Genomic DNA, 19402 nt, shown 5'->3' with positions numbered 1-19402 from the left:
CCTATCTTTGGAAATATTTTTCATAATTTTATGGATTATGGTTTTAAGATTGAGGTAGGCCTTGTGACTCAATTAAAATTCCTTTCACCCTCAATGCCCATTGTTTTTTTAAAAAAATTCTTATAAACAGAAAAAGTTGGGTTCACCCAGTTAATAAGATTGGTTTCAGTTTTGAATCTGACATGAACTTGCTTCAGTGTCATCAATTACTTCTTTGTTCCCTATATTGCAGAGTGCTTTCATTTATCTAGATAGCTAGGTAAATTTGTAGCATTTCTGAGGATTGAACAGCGAACCCTTATCTCTTTGTTTCAGCTTACTGATTTCATTACATGTACTCATAAGAACATAAGAAATAGGAGCAGGAGTAGCCATACGGCCCCTCGAGCCTGCTCCACCATTCAATAAGATCATGACTGATCTTTGGCCTCAACTCCACTTTCCTGCCCGATCCCCATATCCCTTGATTCCCCTAGAGTCCAAAAATCTACATCTCAGTTTTGAATATACTCTGACTCAGCATCCACAGCCCTCTTGGGTAGAGAATTCCAAAGATTCACAACCCTCATGTCTTCCTCAAGTTGGGAACGCTACAGAATAACAACATACTAGACCATAATTTAGACTTATACTGTTTAATTAACAGCTAAACAAATTCAAGATTAAATGAACAGTAGAACATAGTGCAGAACTTAGCTATTAACCTTAACTATCTCAATTAGGAACAGGAGTACGCCATTCAGCTCCTTGAGCCAGCTTCGCTATTCAATTAGATCATGGCTGATCTGTACCTCAACTCCATTTACCTGCCTTTGCTCCATATCCCTTGATATTCTTGCCTAACAAAAGTCTATTGCTCTCGGCCTTGAAGGCTCCCATTGCCCGAGCATCCACACACTTTTGGGGAGAGAATTCCAGATTTCTATAACATAAGAACATAAGAAATTGGAGCAGGAGTAGGCCAATCGGCCCCTCGAGCCTGCTCCGCCATTCAATAAGATCATGGCTGATCTGATCCCAACCACAAATCTAAAGAACACAAGAAGTCGGAGCAGGACCCGGCCACATAGCCCCTGGGCCCTCTCCGCCACCCACAGGGCATTGACCGATCCGAACTCAGCTTCATGTCCAATTTCCTGCCCGCTCCCCATAACCCCTAATTCCCTTTACTTCTAGGAAACTGTCTATTTCTGTTTTAAATTTATCTAATGATGTAGCTTCCACAGCTTCCTGGGGCAGCAAATTCCACAGACCTACCACCCTCTGAGTGAAGAAGTTTCTCCTCATCTCAGTTTTGAAAGAGCAGCCCCTTATTCTAAGATTATGCCCCCTAGTTCTAGTTTCACCCATCTTTGGGAACATCCTTACCGCATCCACCCGATCAAGACCCTTCACAATCTTATATGTTTCAATAAGATCGCCTCTCATTCTTCTGAACTCCAATGAGTAGAGTCCCAATCTACTCAACCTCTCCTCATATGTCCGCCCCCTCATCCCCGGGATTAACCGAGTGAACCTTCTTTGTACTGCCTCGAGAGCAAGTATGTCTTTTCTTAAGTATGGAGACCAAAACTGTATGCAGTATTCCAGGTGCGGTCTCACCAATACCTTATATAACTGCAGCAATACCTCCTTGTTTTTATATTCTATCCCCCTAGCAATAAAAGCCAACATTCCGTTGGCTTTCTTGATCACCTGCTGCACCTGCATACCAACTTTTTGATTTTCTTGCACTAGTGACGATCCGGATTCTTTCCCCTCAGTCTGGTTCAGTAATAACTGAAGTCGAATACATTTTAAAGTCCAACACATCTTTAATAGCAGGGTTCTTAGTCTGCAGCATTGATTTGGACTCCTGATAGAGTCCCTCTATGCTGGCAGAGCAAGAACAAAAACATACAGAAATCCACACGTTTTTATACAGATGAATAGGGGTTGGAACATACTTAACGAGGGTCAACACCAATCATAAGCCGGGCATAGGTTGCCATGCGAGGTTACATTATTTCCGACCAATCATAAATCGTCCATGTGCTGATCATGCTGCTGTTAGACATCAAAGGGGATAACTTCCTCACTTTCCAACTTGGAATGTTCTTCCCTGTTCCTTCTGTTCCTTATCTCCCAACCTGGAATGTCTTTCAACTTTGGCTAAGCTCGTTACCTATATTGATCTGCCATAAACATGGAGACATTCAGACCAGTCCTTGACTCACATCAAAGACCTATCATTGATAAGACAATGCAGGCCTGCTGACTAAGCAAACATATGGCCCAGCAGGAGGGCCAGGCCACTTGTATCAATCTCAGTTACTAACTAATTAACCCTTTCTAACCATTTTGCATTCTGCTTCTTTGCCACGTAGACATTTTAATATTTTACCGAAAACTGACCACGTAGGGATTCTCACTAGGACCCCCAGATCCCTTTGTACTGCACTACTTTCCAGTCTCTCGCCATTAAGAAAATAACTTGCTCTCTGATTTTTCCTGCCAAAGTGCATAACCTCACATTTTCCAATATTATATTGCATCTGCCAAATCTCCGCCCACTCACCCAGCCTGTCTATATCCCCTTGCAGGTTTTTTATGTCCTCCTCACTCTCCACTTTCCCTCCCATCTTTGTATCATCTGCAAATGTTGATATGTTGCACTCGGTCCCCTCCTCCAAATCGTTAATATAGATTGTAAAGAGTTGGGGACCCAGCACCGACCCCTGTGGAACACCACTGGTTACTGGTTGCCAGTCTGAAAATGAACCATTTATCCCAACTCTCTGCTTCCTGTTTGATAACCAATCCTCCACCCATGCCAGAATATTACCCCCAATCCCGTGATTTTTTATCTTGAGTAGTAATCTTTTATGTGGCACCTTGTCGAATGCCTTCTGGAAGTCTAAATACACTACGTCCACTGGTTCCCCTTTATCCACCCTATACGTTATATCCTCGAAGAACTCAAGCAAATTTGTCAGACATGACTTCCCCTTCATAAAGCCATGCTGACTTTGTCCTATTAAATTATGCTTATCTAAATGTTCCGTTACTGTCTCCTTAATAATAGACTCCAAAATTTTACCCACCACAGATGTTAAGCTAACTGGCCTATAATTTCCAGCCTTCTGCCTACTACCCTTTTTAAATAACGGTGTTACATTAGCAGTTTTCCAATCTGCCGGGACCTCTCCTGAGTCCAGGGAATTTTGGAAAACTATCACCAAAGCATCCACAATCCCTACTGCCACTTCCCTCAAGACCCTAGGATGGAAGCCATCAGGTCCAGGGGATTTATCCACCTTGAGTCCCATTATTTTACTGAGTACCATCTCTTGAGTGATTTTAATCGTATTTAGCTCCTCCCCCCCGAGAGTCCCCTGTTTGTCCAGTGTTGGGATATTCTTAGTGTCCTCTACTGTAAAGACTGAAACAAAATATTTGTTCAGCATTTTTGCCATCTCCATGTTTCCCACCATTAATTTCCCGGTCTCATCCTCTAAGGGACCTATGTTTGCCTTAGCCACCCTTTTTCTTTTTATATAACTATAGAAACTCTTGCTATCTGTTTTTATATTTTTTGCTAATTTCTTTTCATAATCTAACTTCCCTTTCTTAATCAATCCTTTGAGTGAAAAAGTGCTTCCTGATTTCACTTGTGAATGACCTAGCTCTAATTTTAAGATTATGTCCCCATATTCTTTATTTCCCCCACCAGAGGAAATAATTTCTCTCTCTACTCTATCGAATTAATTAACATTTTAAACACCTTAATCAGATCACCCCTCAATCTTCTATACTCAAGAGAATACAAGCCAAGTTTATGCAACCTGTCCTCATAATTTAATCCTTTAAGCCCCGGTATCATTCTGGTGAATCTGAGCTGCACCCGCTCCAAGGCCAATATATCCTTCCCGAGGTGTGATGCTCAAAACTGAACGCAGCACTCCAGAACGCAGCACTCCAGATGGGGTATGACCAAGGCTCTATACAGCTGCAGCATAACTTCCCCCTTTGTATTCCAGCCCCCTTGAGATAAAAGCCAACATTCCATTAGCTTTTTTTGATTGCTTTGAGTACCTCTCTACTAGCTTTAAATGATTTGTGTACTTGGACTGCCAAATTTCTTTGCTTCTTTACAGTACCCGATCTATCTTTTTTAGATCCAAAATGGATGACCTTACACTTACCCACATTGAACTTGTCTGGAAGTCCATATAGATAACATCCATAGACGCTCCATTGTCTATCTTATTAGTGACCTCCTCAAAAAAAATTTAACTAGATTAGTCAGACATGTCTTGCCCTTAACAAAGCCATGCTGGCTCTCTCTGATCGGCTCATATTTGTTGAAGTGCTCAGTCACTCTATCCCGAATAATAGAGTCTAGTAGCTTCCCCACAACTGACATTAAACTGACAGGCCTGTAGTTACCTGGCTTCTCTCCCACCCTTCTTAAATAACGTGACATTAGCAATTTTCCAGTCTAGTTCCTGAAGAAAGACAGCTTTGAAAGTCGAACTTGAGTAGAAAATACTAACAATCCTAACTGTTGCACGAATCTGTAATGTACGTAATATTCTGAAGTAGCGTTTTTTTTTCACTATTGATGCAAGCCTGCTGACCTGATTATCTTTCCGAAGTCTTCAAGCAGAGTATCAATATGAACAAGACGGACTGAGATATACTTAATGACTGGGACTAAGCAGACTTAAATAACTTTAAACTTAGAGAAGCTGCCAATCAAACATGTATTCGAACCAAAGCCACAACATGTTTGTATTTAAGTTGAATGGTTTGGCCCCCCTCCCTTGAACATATGGCTAAGATAAAACAAATAATGGTTGCAAATGTGGTATCACGGTAAACTGAGGCACGTTTTTCTGTGAGTAAAGCTGGTTGTTAACGTCTTATGCACCTTGACGGAAAAGAAGCTAATATCAGGATGCATATTGGACAAAAATGCTTAATTTTTGCCGCAAACATGTCGCAAAAGTCTGGGCAATGAACGTAAACTACCAGTACCAAATTCCAGAGTATATTATCCATTGAGATTTGGCAGACCCTTTGCACAGTACCCCATCCACAGATATAGCAGTTTTATTTCAGATTTTCTCCTGGCATGGGCAATACACTGGGCAAGCTGTTAACTCAAAAGTCTCCCAAATGTGAATTTTAGTTGTGTGGATGTACTCAATCGACTAATTTACCAGCAAAGTTCTAATGAAGCTTGAATGGCTTGCCACTAGGCCTCCTATGTGAGGTTTGTCCAACAAAAAGGCACCCAGCTGCTAAGGCACCCCGTGGCACTTTTCACAATCAGTTGTCCCTCACTGAGGACCAAATGCAAAGTGCTTCACTGTAGTAGGAGCCCGTGTCTTGGGTTGAGGAGCAAGATCTATGGCATTTGTTGTTGTGGTTCAAGGATTGGCACAGCTTAATCTGTATCACCCCTGTGGGAGTTCCAAAAACAAATCATGGTATATGGCTATATGGTCCGAGAACGCTATGGTCATTGGCTGCATCGACAATCAGGGAGGTTTGCAGCTTCCCATTCCCTTTGTTTGAAGGATTCCTATTAGCTCGCAGGAAATTACACGCTTAGTTTAAGAGTTAGCTAGGGTAGACAAACTAGTAACATGTTAGACGTCTCGATTCATCCTCGTAAGTGAAAAATTCCATTTAGAGCTGGTTCAAAAGAAATTTTCAGCATTTGGGGGTGCCCAGAGATTGATCTGTTTTCTTTCCTGATTACCACCTGTATTTTTCTGCTCACGGCCACTGCTTCTCATCAACCTGAAGCTCAGCTAGATCTTGCCTCCTTTTCTTAGATATGAAGATTTCTGTATGCATTTGAACATAAAAATGTAAGAAATAGGAACAGGACTAGGCCATACGGCCTCTCGAACCTGTTCCAGCATTCAATAAGATCATGGCTGATCTTTTACCTCAACTCCACTTTCCCGCCTGATCCCCATATCCCTTGATTTCCTTAGTGTCTAAAAATCTATTAATCTCAGTCTTGAACATACTCAACAACTGAGCATCCACAGCCCTCTGGGGTAGAGAATTCCAAAGATTCACAGCCCTCTAAGTGAAGAAAATTTTCCTCATCTTGGTCCTAAATGGCCGACTGTTATCTTGAGATTATGACCCCTAGTTCTAGATTCTCCAGCCAGGGCAAACAGCCTCTCAGCATCTACCCTGTCAAGCCCTCTTAAGAATTTTATATGTTTGAATGAGATCAACTCTCATATAAACTCCAGAAAATATAGGCCCATTCTCCACAATCTCTCCTCGGACAACCCAGGAATCAATCTAGTGAGCCTTCATTGCACTCCTTCTAAGGCAGGTATATCCTTCCTTGGGTAAGGAACAAAAACTGTACACAGTACTCCAGGTGTGGTCTTACCAGAGCCCCATATAATTGCAGTAAGTCCTCCTTACTCTTATACTCCAACCCCCTTGCAATAAAGGTTAACATACCATTTGCCTTCCTAATTGCTTGCTGTACCTGCATGTTAACTTTCTGTGCTTCGTGCACAAGGACACCCAAATCCCTCTGACTACCAACATTTTTTTAGTTTCTCACCTTTTTAAAATAAAATGTTCTGCTTTCTTATTCTTCCTGCATGTTAACTTTCTGTGCTTTGTGCACAAGGACACCCAAATCGCTCTGACTACCAACATTTTTTTAGTTTCTCACCTTTTTAAAATAAAATGTTCTGCTTTCTTATTCTTCCTATCAAAGTGGATAATTTCACATTTCCCCATATTAGACTCCATCTGCCACCTTCTCACCCACTCACTTAACCTGCCTATATCCCTTTGCAGCCTCCTCACAGCTTACTTTCCACCTACCTTTGTATCATCGGCAAACTTGGATACGTTACACTTGGTCCCGTCATCTAAGTCGTTGATATATATTGTGAACAGCTGAGGCCCAAGTACTGATCCTTGTGGCACCCCATTAGTTGCAACCTGCCAACCTGAAAATGACACGTTTATTCCTGCTCTCTGTTTTCTGTCCGTTAACCAATCCTCAATCCCTGCTAACATATTACCCGCAATCCCATGAGCCCTAATCTTGTGTAACAACCTCTTGTGTGGCACCTTAACATGTGCCTTTTTGAAAATCCAAATATACCATATCCACCAGTTTCCCCCTTATCTACCCTGCTAGTTACACCCCCAAAATATTCTAATAGATTGGTCAAACACTATTTCCCTGTCATAAAACCGTGTTGACTCTGCTTAATCGTATAATGATTTTCTAAGTGCCCTGTTACTATGTCCTTAATAATAGATTCCAGCATTTTCCCTACTACTTTGTTCTGTTTTCCCTGATCCAAGTTTCAAACAGAAGGAGTATTTGTGACCTATGTTGGTCCCAAAATCCATGTTTCTTGGACATCTTGGCAATAAGGCATTTAGGATCCTGCTGCCTCACAAGAGAGACCTCATAATTTGGGGGTTTCATTGAAACCTGGAGATATTTCACTTGATAACCTGAAAGATGACATTTATTAGAACCGGGCCTCTCGCCCTTAATTACTTTGGTTAGTTCCCATGTAACATCCACTAAACGGGCTTATAGCAATAAATGCCCACTATTATTCTACCAAATTGGTTAGCATTATGATCAATACATTCTGAAGTATTTTCGGCATTTGTTTGATATTGATTTAAGCTTAGTTTTCAGGTTCCATCTTGAGGCTTTTTCAGGTCTTCTATTACCTGTATGTGTTTGCATCATCAGGGGATTATCTGTTATATGTGAGCTATTTGGAAATTGTGCCTGTTTGTCCCCAGGCAAAAAAATAGAAAAGGCTTGTGTCTAATTCAGGAAAAACTCTGGGAAATTCCTTTCTGACTCCCTCAGGTAATCAAGCAAGCTCCAGGAGACCACTATTGCCCATAGGTCATCACAGTCACAGCTAACTAGCAACTCCTGTAATCAACTCCTATAATCAAGCTCTTCTGTCAAGAACCTGCCAAGTTCCATTTTAAAGAACTGTAGTACCACCATACTCACTACCTGTCTTGGCAGTTTTTCCACAAAGGTGGAAATTCTCTGTGGAATGAAATATGTGGCATCTAACCTCTTCACTTATAGATTTTATGGCATGACTTTTGAGCCTATCCATTTCAAATAACCAGTCTAGTCAGTCTATATCCAATCCTCTCATATAATTTTAAAATCTTCAATCATATCCAGCTCCACACCTGTGTTTCTCTTCAGTAAATTACCCTAATACTTGGAGCCTAACCTTGTAACTAAGAGTTCTACGATTCACTATCATGTTGGTCACCCTCCTCTGCGCCTTCTGTAGAGCCTCCATATTCTTCACTGTGTGCAGAGACCAGAAGCCAAAGTATAGTACTCTTTGTTTTATACTCAATGGTCCTAACAATGTAATCTTAAACTCTTTATTTTCTCTATAAACACCTCACACTGTGCGCTTGTAATGGGTGATTAGCAACTATTCCCCAGTTTCTTGATCTATTACTACTAATGTATACCTCTGCATAATTTAGACATGCCTGGAGTTTCCTAACCCCATGTGCATGACATGGAGTCATGGCGGAGTGCGCTGCAGGGGTTACGGATTTTTGGCCCAAAGTTTTTATGGTGAGCTAAATATTGTTAGCATGGTATTTTCCACTAATGTGGAGAGAACTGGAGGAAATGATAGTTAAGCTGTGCTATTTTCAGTGCATGTCCAAAGGTAGTAAGAATTGTTGTTCACCCTGTGGTATGCTATTTTAAATCCTTCAAGCATAAGGTCAGGTTAGCAGTGCAAGCTTGTCTATGGGAGTTGACACTTTGCAATGCGCATAAGTAAAATGTGTTGGGAAATAGTCTAAATTGTAACTACAGTCACCACAAGACGACCTGACCTCCTGATCCTGTGTGCTCTAAGCGCACACATTTTCCAGTAAAGGCCACTTACAGCAATCTGGAGCAGGAAATTTGGATGACATTCCCTCCCCCAATCCTTCACCCAGTGATACTGAGGCCAATAGTGGCATCATCATTACTGCCTGGCTGAGATCAAGTAACTTGGCACAGTCCCAGAATCAAAACTGAGTCCTGCTCCTAAAGCAATGCCAGGTAATGCTTTTACCCACTAGGCTATGTTTTCTTAATACTTTTCTAAGTTACTGTTTTGCTTTGCAGTGCAAAGAAAATTTCTCATTGTGAATGCCAAATCTTTGATAGTAACTCTGTTGTGTATAAAATGCAGCCACAGTTATAATAGCTGTTCTGCCCATTTTTACCCAAGTTCTCTAATGTGTATGAAATTGAGATTATTTTCACAGTGAGGAGCATTGGTAGGAAGACCTGCCCATTTTACACAAAACTTTGTTTCAAATGCTGATTTACTTTTTTTTTAAAAACTTAACTGAGTTAAAATGCAGGGTGACATTGTAATTTGTGCTATTATTATTCTAGCTCTTGGTGGTGGATGTTATGACTGGCCAGATAACAAAAATTCCCATGCTGAAGGATCGAGAACAGCCCAATGTCGTCATGGACCAACAAGGTTGTGGTATCCATGCCATTGAACTGAACCCTTCTCGTACCTTGTTAGCTACTGGAGGAGACAACCCAAACAGCATTGCAGTTTATCGACTGCCAACTCTGGATCCTGTTTGTGTGGGAGATGTAAGTTCTTTATCATCTAAATTGCAGGGGTTCATTTGTTAAAGTGAAGGTGATGGTTAAGGCTTGAATTACAGGATTAAATTGAAGGCTTCAAATCTCAAAAATGTAAGCAAGCAACTGGAACAATTGAATTGGATTTTGTTTTTTAAAAAATTGACCACTGTCTAAAACCTTGATAACTAGATTATTTTCAGGTTGGCAGGCTGTAACTAGTGGGGTGCCGCAAAGATCGGTGCTTGGGCCTCAGCTAATTACAATCTATATTGATAACTTCGATGAAGGGACTGAGTGCAATGTATCCAAGTTTGCTGACGATACAAAGCCAGGTGGGAAAGTAAGCAGTGAGGAAGACACAGCGTCCTCAAAGGGATATAGACAGGTTAAGTGAGTGGGCAAGAAGGTGGCAGATGGAGTATAATGTGGGGACATGTGAGGTTATTCACTTTTTGGTAGGAAGAATAGAAAAACAGAATATTTTTTAAATGGTGAGAAACTATTAAATGTTGGTGTCCAGAGAGACTTGGGTGTCCTCGTACAAGAAACACAAAAAGTTAGCATGCAGGTACAGCAGCCAATTAGGAAAGAGTAAGGAAGTTTTGCTACAATTGTACAGGGCTTTGGTGAGACCTCACCTGGAGTACTTTGTACAGTTTTGGTCTCCTTATCTAAGGAAGGATATACTTGCCTTGGAGGCGATACAACGAAGGTTCACTAGATTAAATTCCTGGGATGAGAGGGTTGTCCTATGAAGAGGTTGAGTAGATTGGGCCTATTCTCTTTGGAGTTTAGAAGAATGAGAGGTGATCTCATTGAAACATTTAAGATTCTGAGGGGGCTTGACAGGGTTGATGCTGAGAGATTGTTCCCCCTGGCTGGAGAGTCTAGAACTAGGGGGCATAGTCGCAGGATAAGGTGTCAGTCATTCAAAACTGAGATGAGGAGGAATTTCTTCACACAGAGGGATGTGAATCTTTGGAATTCTCTACCCCAGAGGGCTGTGGATGCTGAGTCATTGAGTATATTCAAGGTTGGGATGGATAGATTTTTGGACTGTTGGGAAATCAAGGGATATGGTGATCGGGTGGGAAAGTGGACTTGAGGTTGAAGATCAGCCATGATCTGATTGAATGGTGGAGCAGGCTCAAGGGGCTGTATGGCCTACTCCTGCTATTTCTTATGTTCTTATGTTTCCTTAGCTGCCGAACTAAGTTGTAATGGTCTTTTCTAGGATGGACACAAAGACTGGATTTTTTCGATTGCATGGGTTAGTGATACAATGGCTGTTTCTGGTGAGTTTCAAACGAGTTTGCTAAACTGCTTATCAACTTTATTTAATTAAAATGGTTATTTGCAATGAAATGATAAGCATTAAAGATGTGCGCCATGATGTTGTAATTCTGTACCTAGTTTACTTTTTAAAAAATGGATGTCAACCAGGATGCAAAACTGTATGTTGTCCTTCAAGTCTATATAATGCTGTTGTTGACCAGAGGTCACCGGTTACGGTTATTGGCTTAGTACAAAGAGGAGAAGAGTCAATTCTCTCTTACCTCTCAATTCGCTTTATTCACGCCGTTGGATCATATACATATATACGTCTGGTTAGATATAGACATGCAGTTTGTACCAGGTTATACAGTTTTATACTCAAACTAGGATCTAAACGCACACCCACTAGGTTTCTCTGACACTCCGAGTGGTCACAGAATATAAAGGATAATACCCGAAAAGGAGAACTGACGCTGGCCAGGCGTTTCTCTCTCTCTCTCTCTCTCTCTCTCTCTCTCTCTCTACGTCCCTGACGTAGGTTCTTCCACTTCCGCGATGGTTGGTCTTCGCTCTGGCTCCACGCCTCAGATTCTTCATTCTTATTCCGAATCTTATCTCTTCAAGCTGTGCTGTCTTCCTCCCTTTGGTTTAGGCTTGCTCGCCTAGTCTGTGTCTTCTCCTCATTGGCTCTGTCCCAAGGACTGAGGTAGCATTACCTCATTACTCCTTTTCTAAATAAGGACTTGTGTCTTATCACACCTCCTTTGTCTTTCACAAAACTTAGCTAATTCAAACCGGTTCCAGCCAGCTACTGAACTCAGGTTACTTCAGTTCAAAAGTTGCTTTTGCCTGTGTGTCAGCAGCTGATGTCTCAGGTTACTGCAGCCCCTGGCCAACACTGTTAATTTCAGTCCTGCCAAGTAAAATGATATTCACATGAGACTCAAAAATGTTGTCCTATTTTTAAAGGCCACACAGGATCTTGTGATTTTAGACAAAAATTCCATACAATTATATTTAAAATTAACTAAGCATGCTCAATTTTCTTTGGAGCACCAGTCTCGGAGCATGCTTATGCATTGTCTTGGCCTTGTCTTTGTTTCTCATCTTTCTGATTATGTGCTATAAATCATTTTTTTTTGCTTTCCTCCTGGATAAGGTCATGGTAAACATTGGTTTATCAACCCTTATTCAAAAATGTTTAATTCTTTGTTGCCGGTTACTCAGAGCTTCACTTTTTTTTGTCCGTCCTGCGATCTTGCCAGTGGAAGAAGTTACCAAGAAGAGTAGTAAGCCTGAGGATTGGGAGAATTTTAGAAACCAGCAAAGGACGACCAAAAAATTGATAAAAAGAGAGAAAATAGAATATGAAAGTAAACTAGCAAGAAATATAAAAACGGATTGTAAAAAGGAAGAGAGTAGCAAAAGTAAATCTGGGTCCCTTTATAGGCTGAGACAGGAGAAATTATAATGGGGAATCAGGAAATGGCAGAGACATTAAACCAATATTTTGTATCTGTCTTCATAGTAGAAGACTGAAAAAAATGCCAGAAATAGCAGGGAACCATGGGGCTAATGAGAGTGAGGAACTTAAAGTAGTTAATATCAGTAGAGGAAAAGTACTGGAGAAACTAATCGGACTAAATCCCCTGGGCCTGATGGCCTACATCTGAGGGTTCTAAAAGAGGTGGCTGCAGAGATAGTGGATGCATTGGTTGTGATCTTCCAAAATTCCCTAGATTCTAGAACAGTCCCAGCGGATTTGAAGGTAGCAAATGTAACCCCGCTATTCAAGAAAGGAGGGAGAGAGAAAACTGAACTACAGGCCAGTTAGCCTGACATCAGTCGTCAGGAAAATGGTGGAATCCATTATTAAGGACTGGGCACTTGGAAAATCATCATATGATTAGGCAGAGTTAACATGGTTTCATGAAAGGGAAGTCATGTTTGACAAATCTATTAGAATATTTTGGGGGTGTAACTAGCAGGGTAGATAAGGGGGAAACCAGTGGATTTAGTATATTTGGATTTTCAAAAACCTTTTGATAAGGTGTCACATAAGAGATTGTTACACAAGATAAGGGCTCATGGGGTTGGGGGTAATATATTAGCATGGATAGAGGATTGGTTAACGGACAGAAAACAGTAGGGTTAAACGGGTCATTTTTTGGTTGGCAGGCTGTAACTAGTGGAGTGCCGCAAGGATCGTTGCTTGGGCCTCAGCTATTCGCAATCTATGTTAATGACTTGGATGACGGGACCAAGTGTAATGTATCCAAGTTTGCTGACTATGCAAAGCTAGGTGGGAAAATAAGCTGTGAGGAGGACACACAAAGTTTGCAAAGGGATCTTAACAGGTTAAGTGAATGGGTAAGAAGTTGGCAGATGGAGTACAATGTGGGGAAATGTGAGGTTCCCCACTTTGGTAGGAAGAATAGAAAAACAGAATATTTTTTAAATGGTGAGAAACTATTAAATGTTGGTGTTCAGAGAGATTTGTACAAGAAATACAGGTACAGCAAACAATTAGGAAAGCAAATGATATGTTGGCCTTTATTGCAAGGGGGTTGGAGTACAAGAGTAAGGAAGTCTTGCTACAATTGTATAGGGCTCTGGTGAGACCTCACCTCGAAAACTGTGTACAGTTTTGGTCTCCTTATCTAAGGAAGGATATACTGGTCTTGGAGGCGGTACAAGGAAGGTTCACCAGGTTAATTCCTGGGATGAGAGGGTCGTCCTATGAGGAGAGATTGGGTAGAATGGGCCTATACTATCTGGAGTTTAGAAGAATGAGAGGTGATCTCATTGAAACATAAGATTCTGAGGGGACTTGACAGGGTAGATGCTGAGAGGATGTTTCCCCTGGTTGGAGAGTCTAGAACTAGGGGACATAGTCGCAGGATAAGGTGTCAGCCATTTAAGACTGAGATGAGATGGAATTTCTTCATGCAGAGGGTTGTGAATCTTTGGAATTCTCTACCCCAGAGTGGATGATGAGTCATTGAATATGTTCACGGCTGAGATGGATAGATTTTTGGACTCCAGGGGAATCAAGGGATATAGGGATCGGGCAGGAAAGTGGAGTTGAGGTCGAAGATCAGCCATGATCTTATTGAATGGCGGAGCAGGCTCAAGGGGCCATATGGCCTACTTCTGATCCTATTTCTTATGGTATAGAATCATAATGTTATAGCACCAAAACAGGCCAGAAACATCAGGTCCTGCCTATATGTTTCTGAACATGGACTACCTAGTCTAATCCCACACTCCTGTTTGCTCCCTTTTAATATTCCTCTTTTCAAACAACTAATTCTATTTCAAAAGAATTTATGGATCCAGCTTCAGTAACATTTCTGTGACAGAGAATTTCATATTCTAATCGCCCTCTGTGTGAAGAACTTTTTCTGTCACTATTTACCTCAAAATAATCCATCATGATCTTGACTACCTGTGTCAGGTCGCCTGTAAACCTTCATAACTGTAGAGAAAAAAACATAGCTTCTTCAATCTCTATTCATAACTGTAACTCTGGCAAGGTCTTAATGAATCTGCACTGCACCTTTTCCATTGCTTTTATATCCTTCCGACAGTGGATGCCCAGAACTGTGCACAGACTAGCTAACGGAATTGATACTTTGGTACCTGCCTGCTCAGTGCTGCAGCCTCGGCCCCATGATCCGAATTTAAAAAAGGAAAATTTTAATAAATTTGGCCTGAATTCATTGGCGCCAAACTGCTGCCTTTCCTTTGCTCACCTGGTCTCCTTTTATCCTGAGCTGATAGATGTTTTAAACTGGTCGGTGCATTTGAGGAAAAGTAAGCAGAATAAACAGAAGTGTGCAGCTAGGTTTGGCAAAAGGAAATGCATCTGCAGCTGGGTTTTTTAGAAGTTCATGTATTGTATTGAGTGGTTAAAATAATGTTCAGGGATTGCGCTCTGGTTGTGACTTTTTTAAATAATAGTGCTTAGACGGTGTGCTTTCTGTGTGGTTACTTAAAAGTAATGCTTGGTTCTTGCCTTAAAGAAACATTATACTGAATAATGTGTTGATGGCTTGGAACTCTTTTATTTTCTCGGAATGTGGTGATGCTGGTAAGGACGCATTTATTGCCTATGTTTAGTTGCCATAAGAAAGGTGGGCTTTAAACGACTGCAGTCCTTGTGGTGATGGTGCTGCTGCAATGGTGTTTTATAGGGAATTCCAGGATACTGACCCAGTAACAATGAAGGAACGGATATATATGTAAAGGTCAGGATGACGCGTCCCTGGGGGGTGATGGTATTCCCATGACATTGCTGTTTCTGTCCTTCTCGTTGGAAGAGGTCAGGGGAGGGAGCTGCTGTTGAAGTAATATTGGTAAGTTGCTGCACTCCATCCTGTAGGCCATGTATTCTGCAACCACAGTGCACCAATTGTGGAGGGGGTGAGTATTGAGGAAAGTGAGAGGGGAACTAGTCATGCAAACTGCTCTGTCCTGAATGGCATTGAGCTTCTTGAGTGTTGTTGTTGTTGCCTCCATCCAGGCAAGTGGTAAATATTCCGTACCACTTCTGATTTGAGCCTCGTGGATGATGGAGAGGCTTTGAGGGGTCAGGACATGAGTTGCAGAGGACCCCACCTCTACCCCGATGTTGATCTAGGTCAGTTTCTAGTCAGTGGTCAATGATGACTCCCAAGATGTTGGTGGGAGACTTGACGATGGGAGATGTTCATTACCCTGCATTTACATGGTGTGAATTTTACCTGCCACAAGTCTGGATGTTATCCAGGTCCTACTGTAGGCCGCAGGGACTGATTCATTGTCGGAGGAGTTGTGAATGGAGCTGAACGCTATGGAATAGTCAGTGAACAGCCCCATTCATGACTTTATGTTTGAGGGAAAATCGTTAATGAAGCAGCAGAAGATGGTTGGGCCGAGGACACTTCCCTGAGGAGCTCCTGCAGTGATGTCATGGAACTATGACGACTGGCCTCTGACAACCACAACTATCTTCCTTTGTGCCAGGTTTGACTAACCACTGGAGGGTTTTCCCTTTGACATTCATTGACTTCAGTTTTGCTAGGGTTTCTTGGTGCCATACTGAGTCAAATGCTGCCTTAATGTTAAGAGTAGGTACTGTCACCTCTCCTCTGGCATTCAGCTCTTATATACATGTCTGGATCAAGGCTATGATGAGGCCTAGAGCTGATTTGTTTCTGGTGGAACTAGAACTGAGTGTCAGTGAGCATGTTATTGGTGAATAGGTGTTTTGATGGCACTATTGAAGACTCCTTCCATCATTTTACTAATGATTGGGAGGAGACAATTGGCTGTTGGATTTATCCTATTTTTGTGGATAAGATACAGCTGGGAATTGCACATGGTTGAGTAGATGCCAGTGTCATAGCTGTACTGGAATGGATTGGCTGGGGGGGCAGCCAGCTCTGGCGCATAAGTCTTCAATACAGCTGGGATGTGGTCAGGGCCCATGGTCTTTACTGTGTCCAGTGCCCTGCGCTGTTTCTTAATGTCATGTGGAATGAACCAAATTGGCAGGACACTGTTACCTATAATGTGGGGAACCTTGGGATGAGGCCGAGCAGGATCATCTACTTAGCACTTTTGGCTGAAGGCAATTGCAAACACTTCAGTTTTGCATCATGCACTCACATGCTGGGCTCCACCATGGGTAAGGATGGGAATATTCTTGGAGCTTCCTTCTACTGTTAGTTGCCTGGTCATCACCATTCATGAGTGAATGTGATGGGGCAAGAGAGCTTTGCTCTGATCTGAAATACAGCATCCGCTGTATTTGGCATTTGCTCTGATCTGTTGGTTGTGGGACCACTTAGCTGTTAGTAGCATGCAGCTTATGGTGTTTAGCTTGCTTGTAATCTTGCTTTACTAGGCCTGCGCTCAATCTAAGATAGGTCTAATGCTTCTCTTGGTATGCCCTTCTACACTTTAAATTGAACCAGGGTTGGTCACCTGGTTTGATAGTTATTGAGAAATCAGGGATGTGCCAGCCCATGAGGTCACATGTTGTGGTGATATACAATTTTGCTGCTGATGTCCCGCAGTGCATCATGGATGCCTAGTTTTGAGCTGCTAGGTCTGTCCTATTTAGCTGTATAATAGTGGTACAATACATGATGGAGGATTTCCTCACGGTGGAGATATGACTTTGTCTTCACAGTGACTGTGTGATGGTCACTTCTACCAGTGCTATTGTATCTGTGAGAGGCAGATTGGTGAGAACGTGATCAAGTAAGTTAGTTCCTTATATTGGTTCCCTTACCACCTGCTACAAGCCCACCTTGGCAGCTATGTATTTCAGGACTTGGCTAGCTTAGGGTGATGCTACCGAGCCACTGACATTGAAATTCTCCATCCAGAGTACCTTCTTTGTCCCTGTTTCCCTCAGAGCTTCCTCCAAGTGATGTTTGATGTGGTGGTGTACTGACTCGTCAACTGTGCACAGGGAGGGAAGGGGGCCAGTAGGCCATGGTCGGCAGGAGGTTTCCTTGACCTTATTGACCTGAGGCTATGGGACTTCCATGGGGTCCAGAGTCAATATTGAGGACGCCCAGGACCATTCTCGGCTGTCGCTGTATCACTGTGCATGCCCCTCTGATGGATGATGTCCTGCTGATGGGACAGAGCATAACCAGGGATGGTGATTGAGGAATCTAGGATGTAAAATTAGTGTACAATAAACATTTCTGTTCAAATTTCCTGCCTTTAGACTGGCACAGTGAAATGTAGAGTATCTTCGCTTCTTGCTGTGAGATCAAAAACTTGAGAATCCTAAAGCAGTGGGAAAATAAAAATTGAAAGGGCTCTTGACTTATAAAGGAGAGTGGCATTAAAATGTCATGATTCTTATACTGTAGTATAAGAATCATGATATAAGTGGTAGTACTCTCATTTGATTTATTTTGTGTGTATATGTATTAGCACACGCGCACACGCTTACTGCACTTCACTAATTTACCTCAGGAATTTACAGTTACCTGGATCCCCACAGGGACTCCTTTAGTAATATTAAAAGGACAGACAAGTTAACAGCTAAAGATCACAACCACACTTCGGACCCCTGACTACACATGAGCAACGTCACAGAAGTTATTGTTATTCTAAACAGGATGTTACATTTGTCTATAAATTAGGATTTAAAAAGTCTGTTTTATAAACTAAAAGCTACAAAACTGAATTAATCCAAAACAATTCATGAGAAAGCTGGCATGCAGGTTTGACTATTGAATATTCTGCTCTTAAATAATTGTGTCTGCCTAAATTCCTGGTATTGTCCTGTAGCAATTGTAACTACAATCAATTTATTTTGCTCTTTATTATTGTTAGATTTTGTTCATACGCTCACTGAATTAGCTGAGGACTACTGCATGAGAGGGTGAGCTAGCTGTTGGAGTTTGGGGCACTGGTACCTTTTGTGTTTTATGAGCTGCCAGAAACCTGTTAGAGTTCTGCCATAGAAAATTATAATGTGTTACTGCACCACTGTGCAGAGCCATAATGGCAGGATGTGAATTCACTCTTGCAATCTGTTGAATTTTTGATCTCAAATGAAACTTGGAGCACAAGCTAAAAGCTTCCCTGCAGGCCATGATGGAGGAAAAATTGGGGTCATCCACACATTTCTGGTGCTTTTCTAGCCGGCAATTCCTGGTAATGTTTTTTTGGAGAACAGATAACCAGTTGCTCTCTCCACTGCAAGCACTGTAATGTAGTGCAAGACCAAGGAAGAGGAGAAAATGTGGCTTTTTATCCTCTTGTATAATAAAACATTTTAGGTGACTCTTCTGCTGGAGTTTGAGAATTCCTTAAAGGTTTTGAGCAGTGTGTCATAAGCAAAACCAAATGAATTTGACTAAAAATATGAGCCTGATGTCTTGCTGAGACTTGTATATAGTGCTGAAAGTCGGATTTATTTGTAGTGATGTACTGCTGCAAAGAGGATTGGATATTGATTTGAAAGGACAGTGACCAACCCTAAAGTAACGAGAACGAATGGCTTGGTGTGGTAATAGAGCATATTACAGTAAGACAATTGTGATGGGTTGTGCATGCATTCCATATGGCTGAAGATCAGTACCCTGGGAAGGTGATAGGATTTGCCCTATATGGGGGAAAAAGCCCATGTGAAAGATGAAAGCTGAGATGATGGGAGCATTATGCAAAGATCTGAATGGACGAGTGACAGTGGCCAGACAGCTGTAGGAACTGATGAAGGGGAGAGTGCTATGCTAAGGTCTTGAGTTTTTGTTCAGCTTGGTTATGGTAACTGACGAATTTGTCAGATCAAGGTTGGTATTTTAATATTATTGGGAAGGTGGGGAAGAAAATTAATTGATGGCAGCAAAGTCCTGGTCTGGTTAGTTCTACTTAGTACAGTAACTCATTGAATTTACAGCACAGAAGGCAGCAATTTGGCTCATTGTGCTCGTGCTGGTTCTCGCTCTAATTTGA

At 41.7% G+C, this 19402-nt stretch overlaps 1 protein-coding gene across 2 annotated transcripts in view; it reads left to right on the top strand.

Moving 5' to 3' along the window:
• dcaf12 (DDB1 and CUL4 associated factor 12) overlaps window positions 1-19402 on the top strand; it is an 85741-nt gene that overhangs the window by 29662 nt on the left and 36677 nt on the right. For both annotated transcript variants that reach the window (XM_067984720.1, XM_067984729.1), the window contains exons 3-4: window positions 9452-9664; window positions 10893-10953. In XM_067984720.1, coding sequence (XP_067840821.1) covers window positions 9452-9664; window positions 10893-10953 — 274 coding nt within the window. The remainder of the gene's footprint in view (window positions 1-9451; window positions 9665-10892; window positions 10954-19402) is intronic.

Source organism: Heptranchias perlo, chromosome 1, assembly GCF_035084215.1.
Source record: "Heptranchias perlo isolate sHepPer1 chromosome 1, sHepPer1.hap1, whole genome shotgun sequence".
NCBI classification, from domain to species: domain Eukaryota; kingdom Metazoa; phylum Chordata; class Chondrichthyes; order Hexanchiformes; family Hexanchidae; genus Heptranchias; species Heptranchias perlo.
This window is presented reverse-complemented; position numbering and strand designations above follow the sequence as displayed.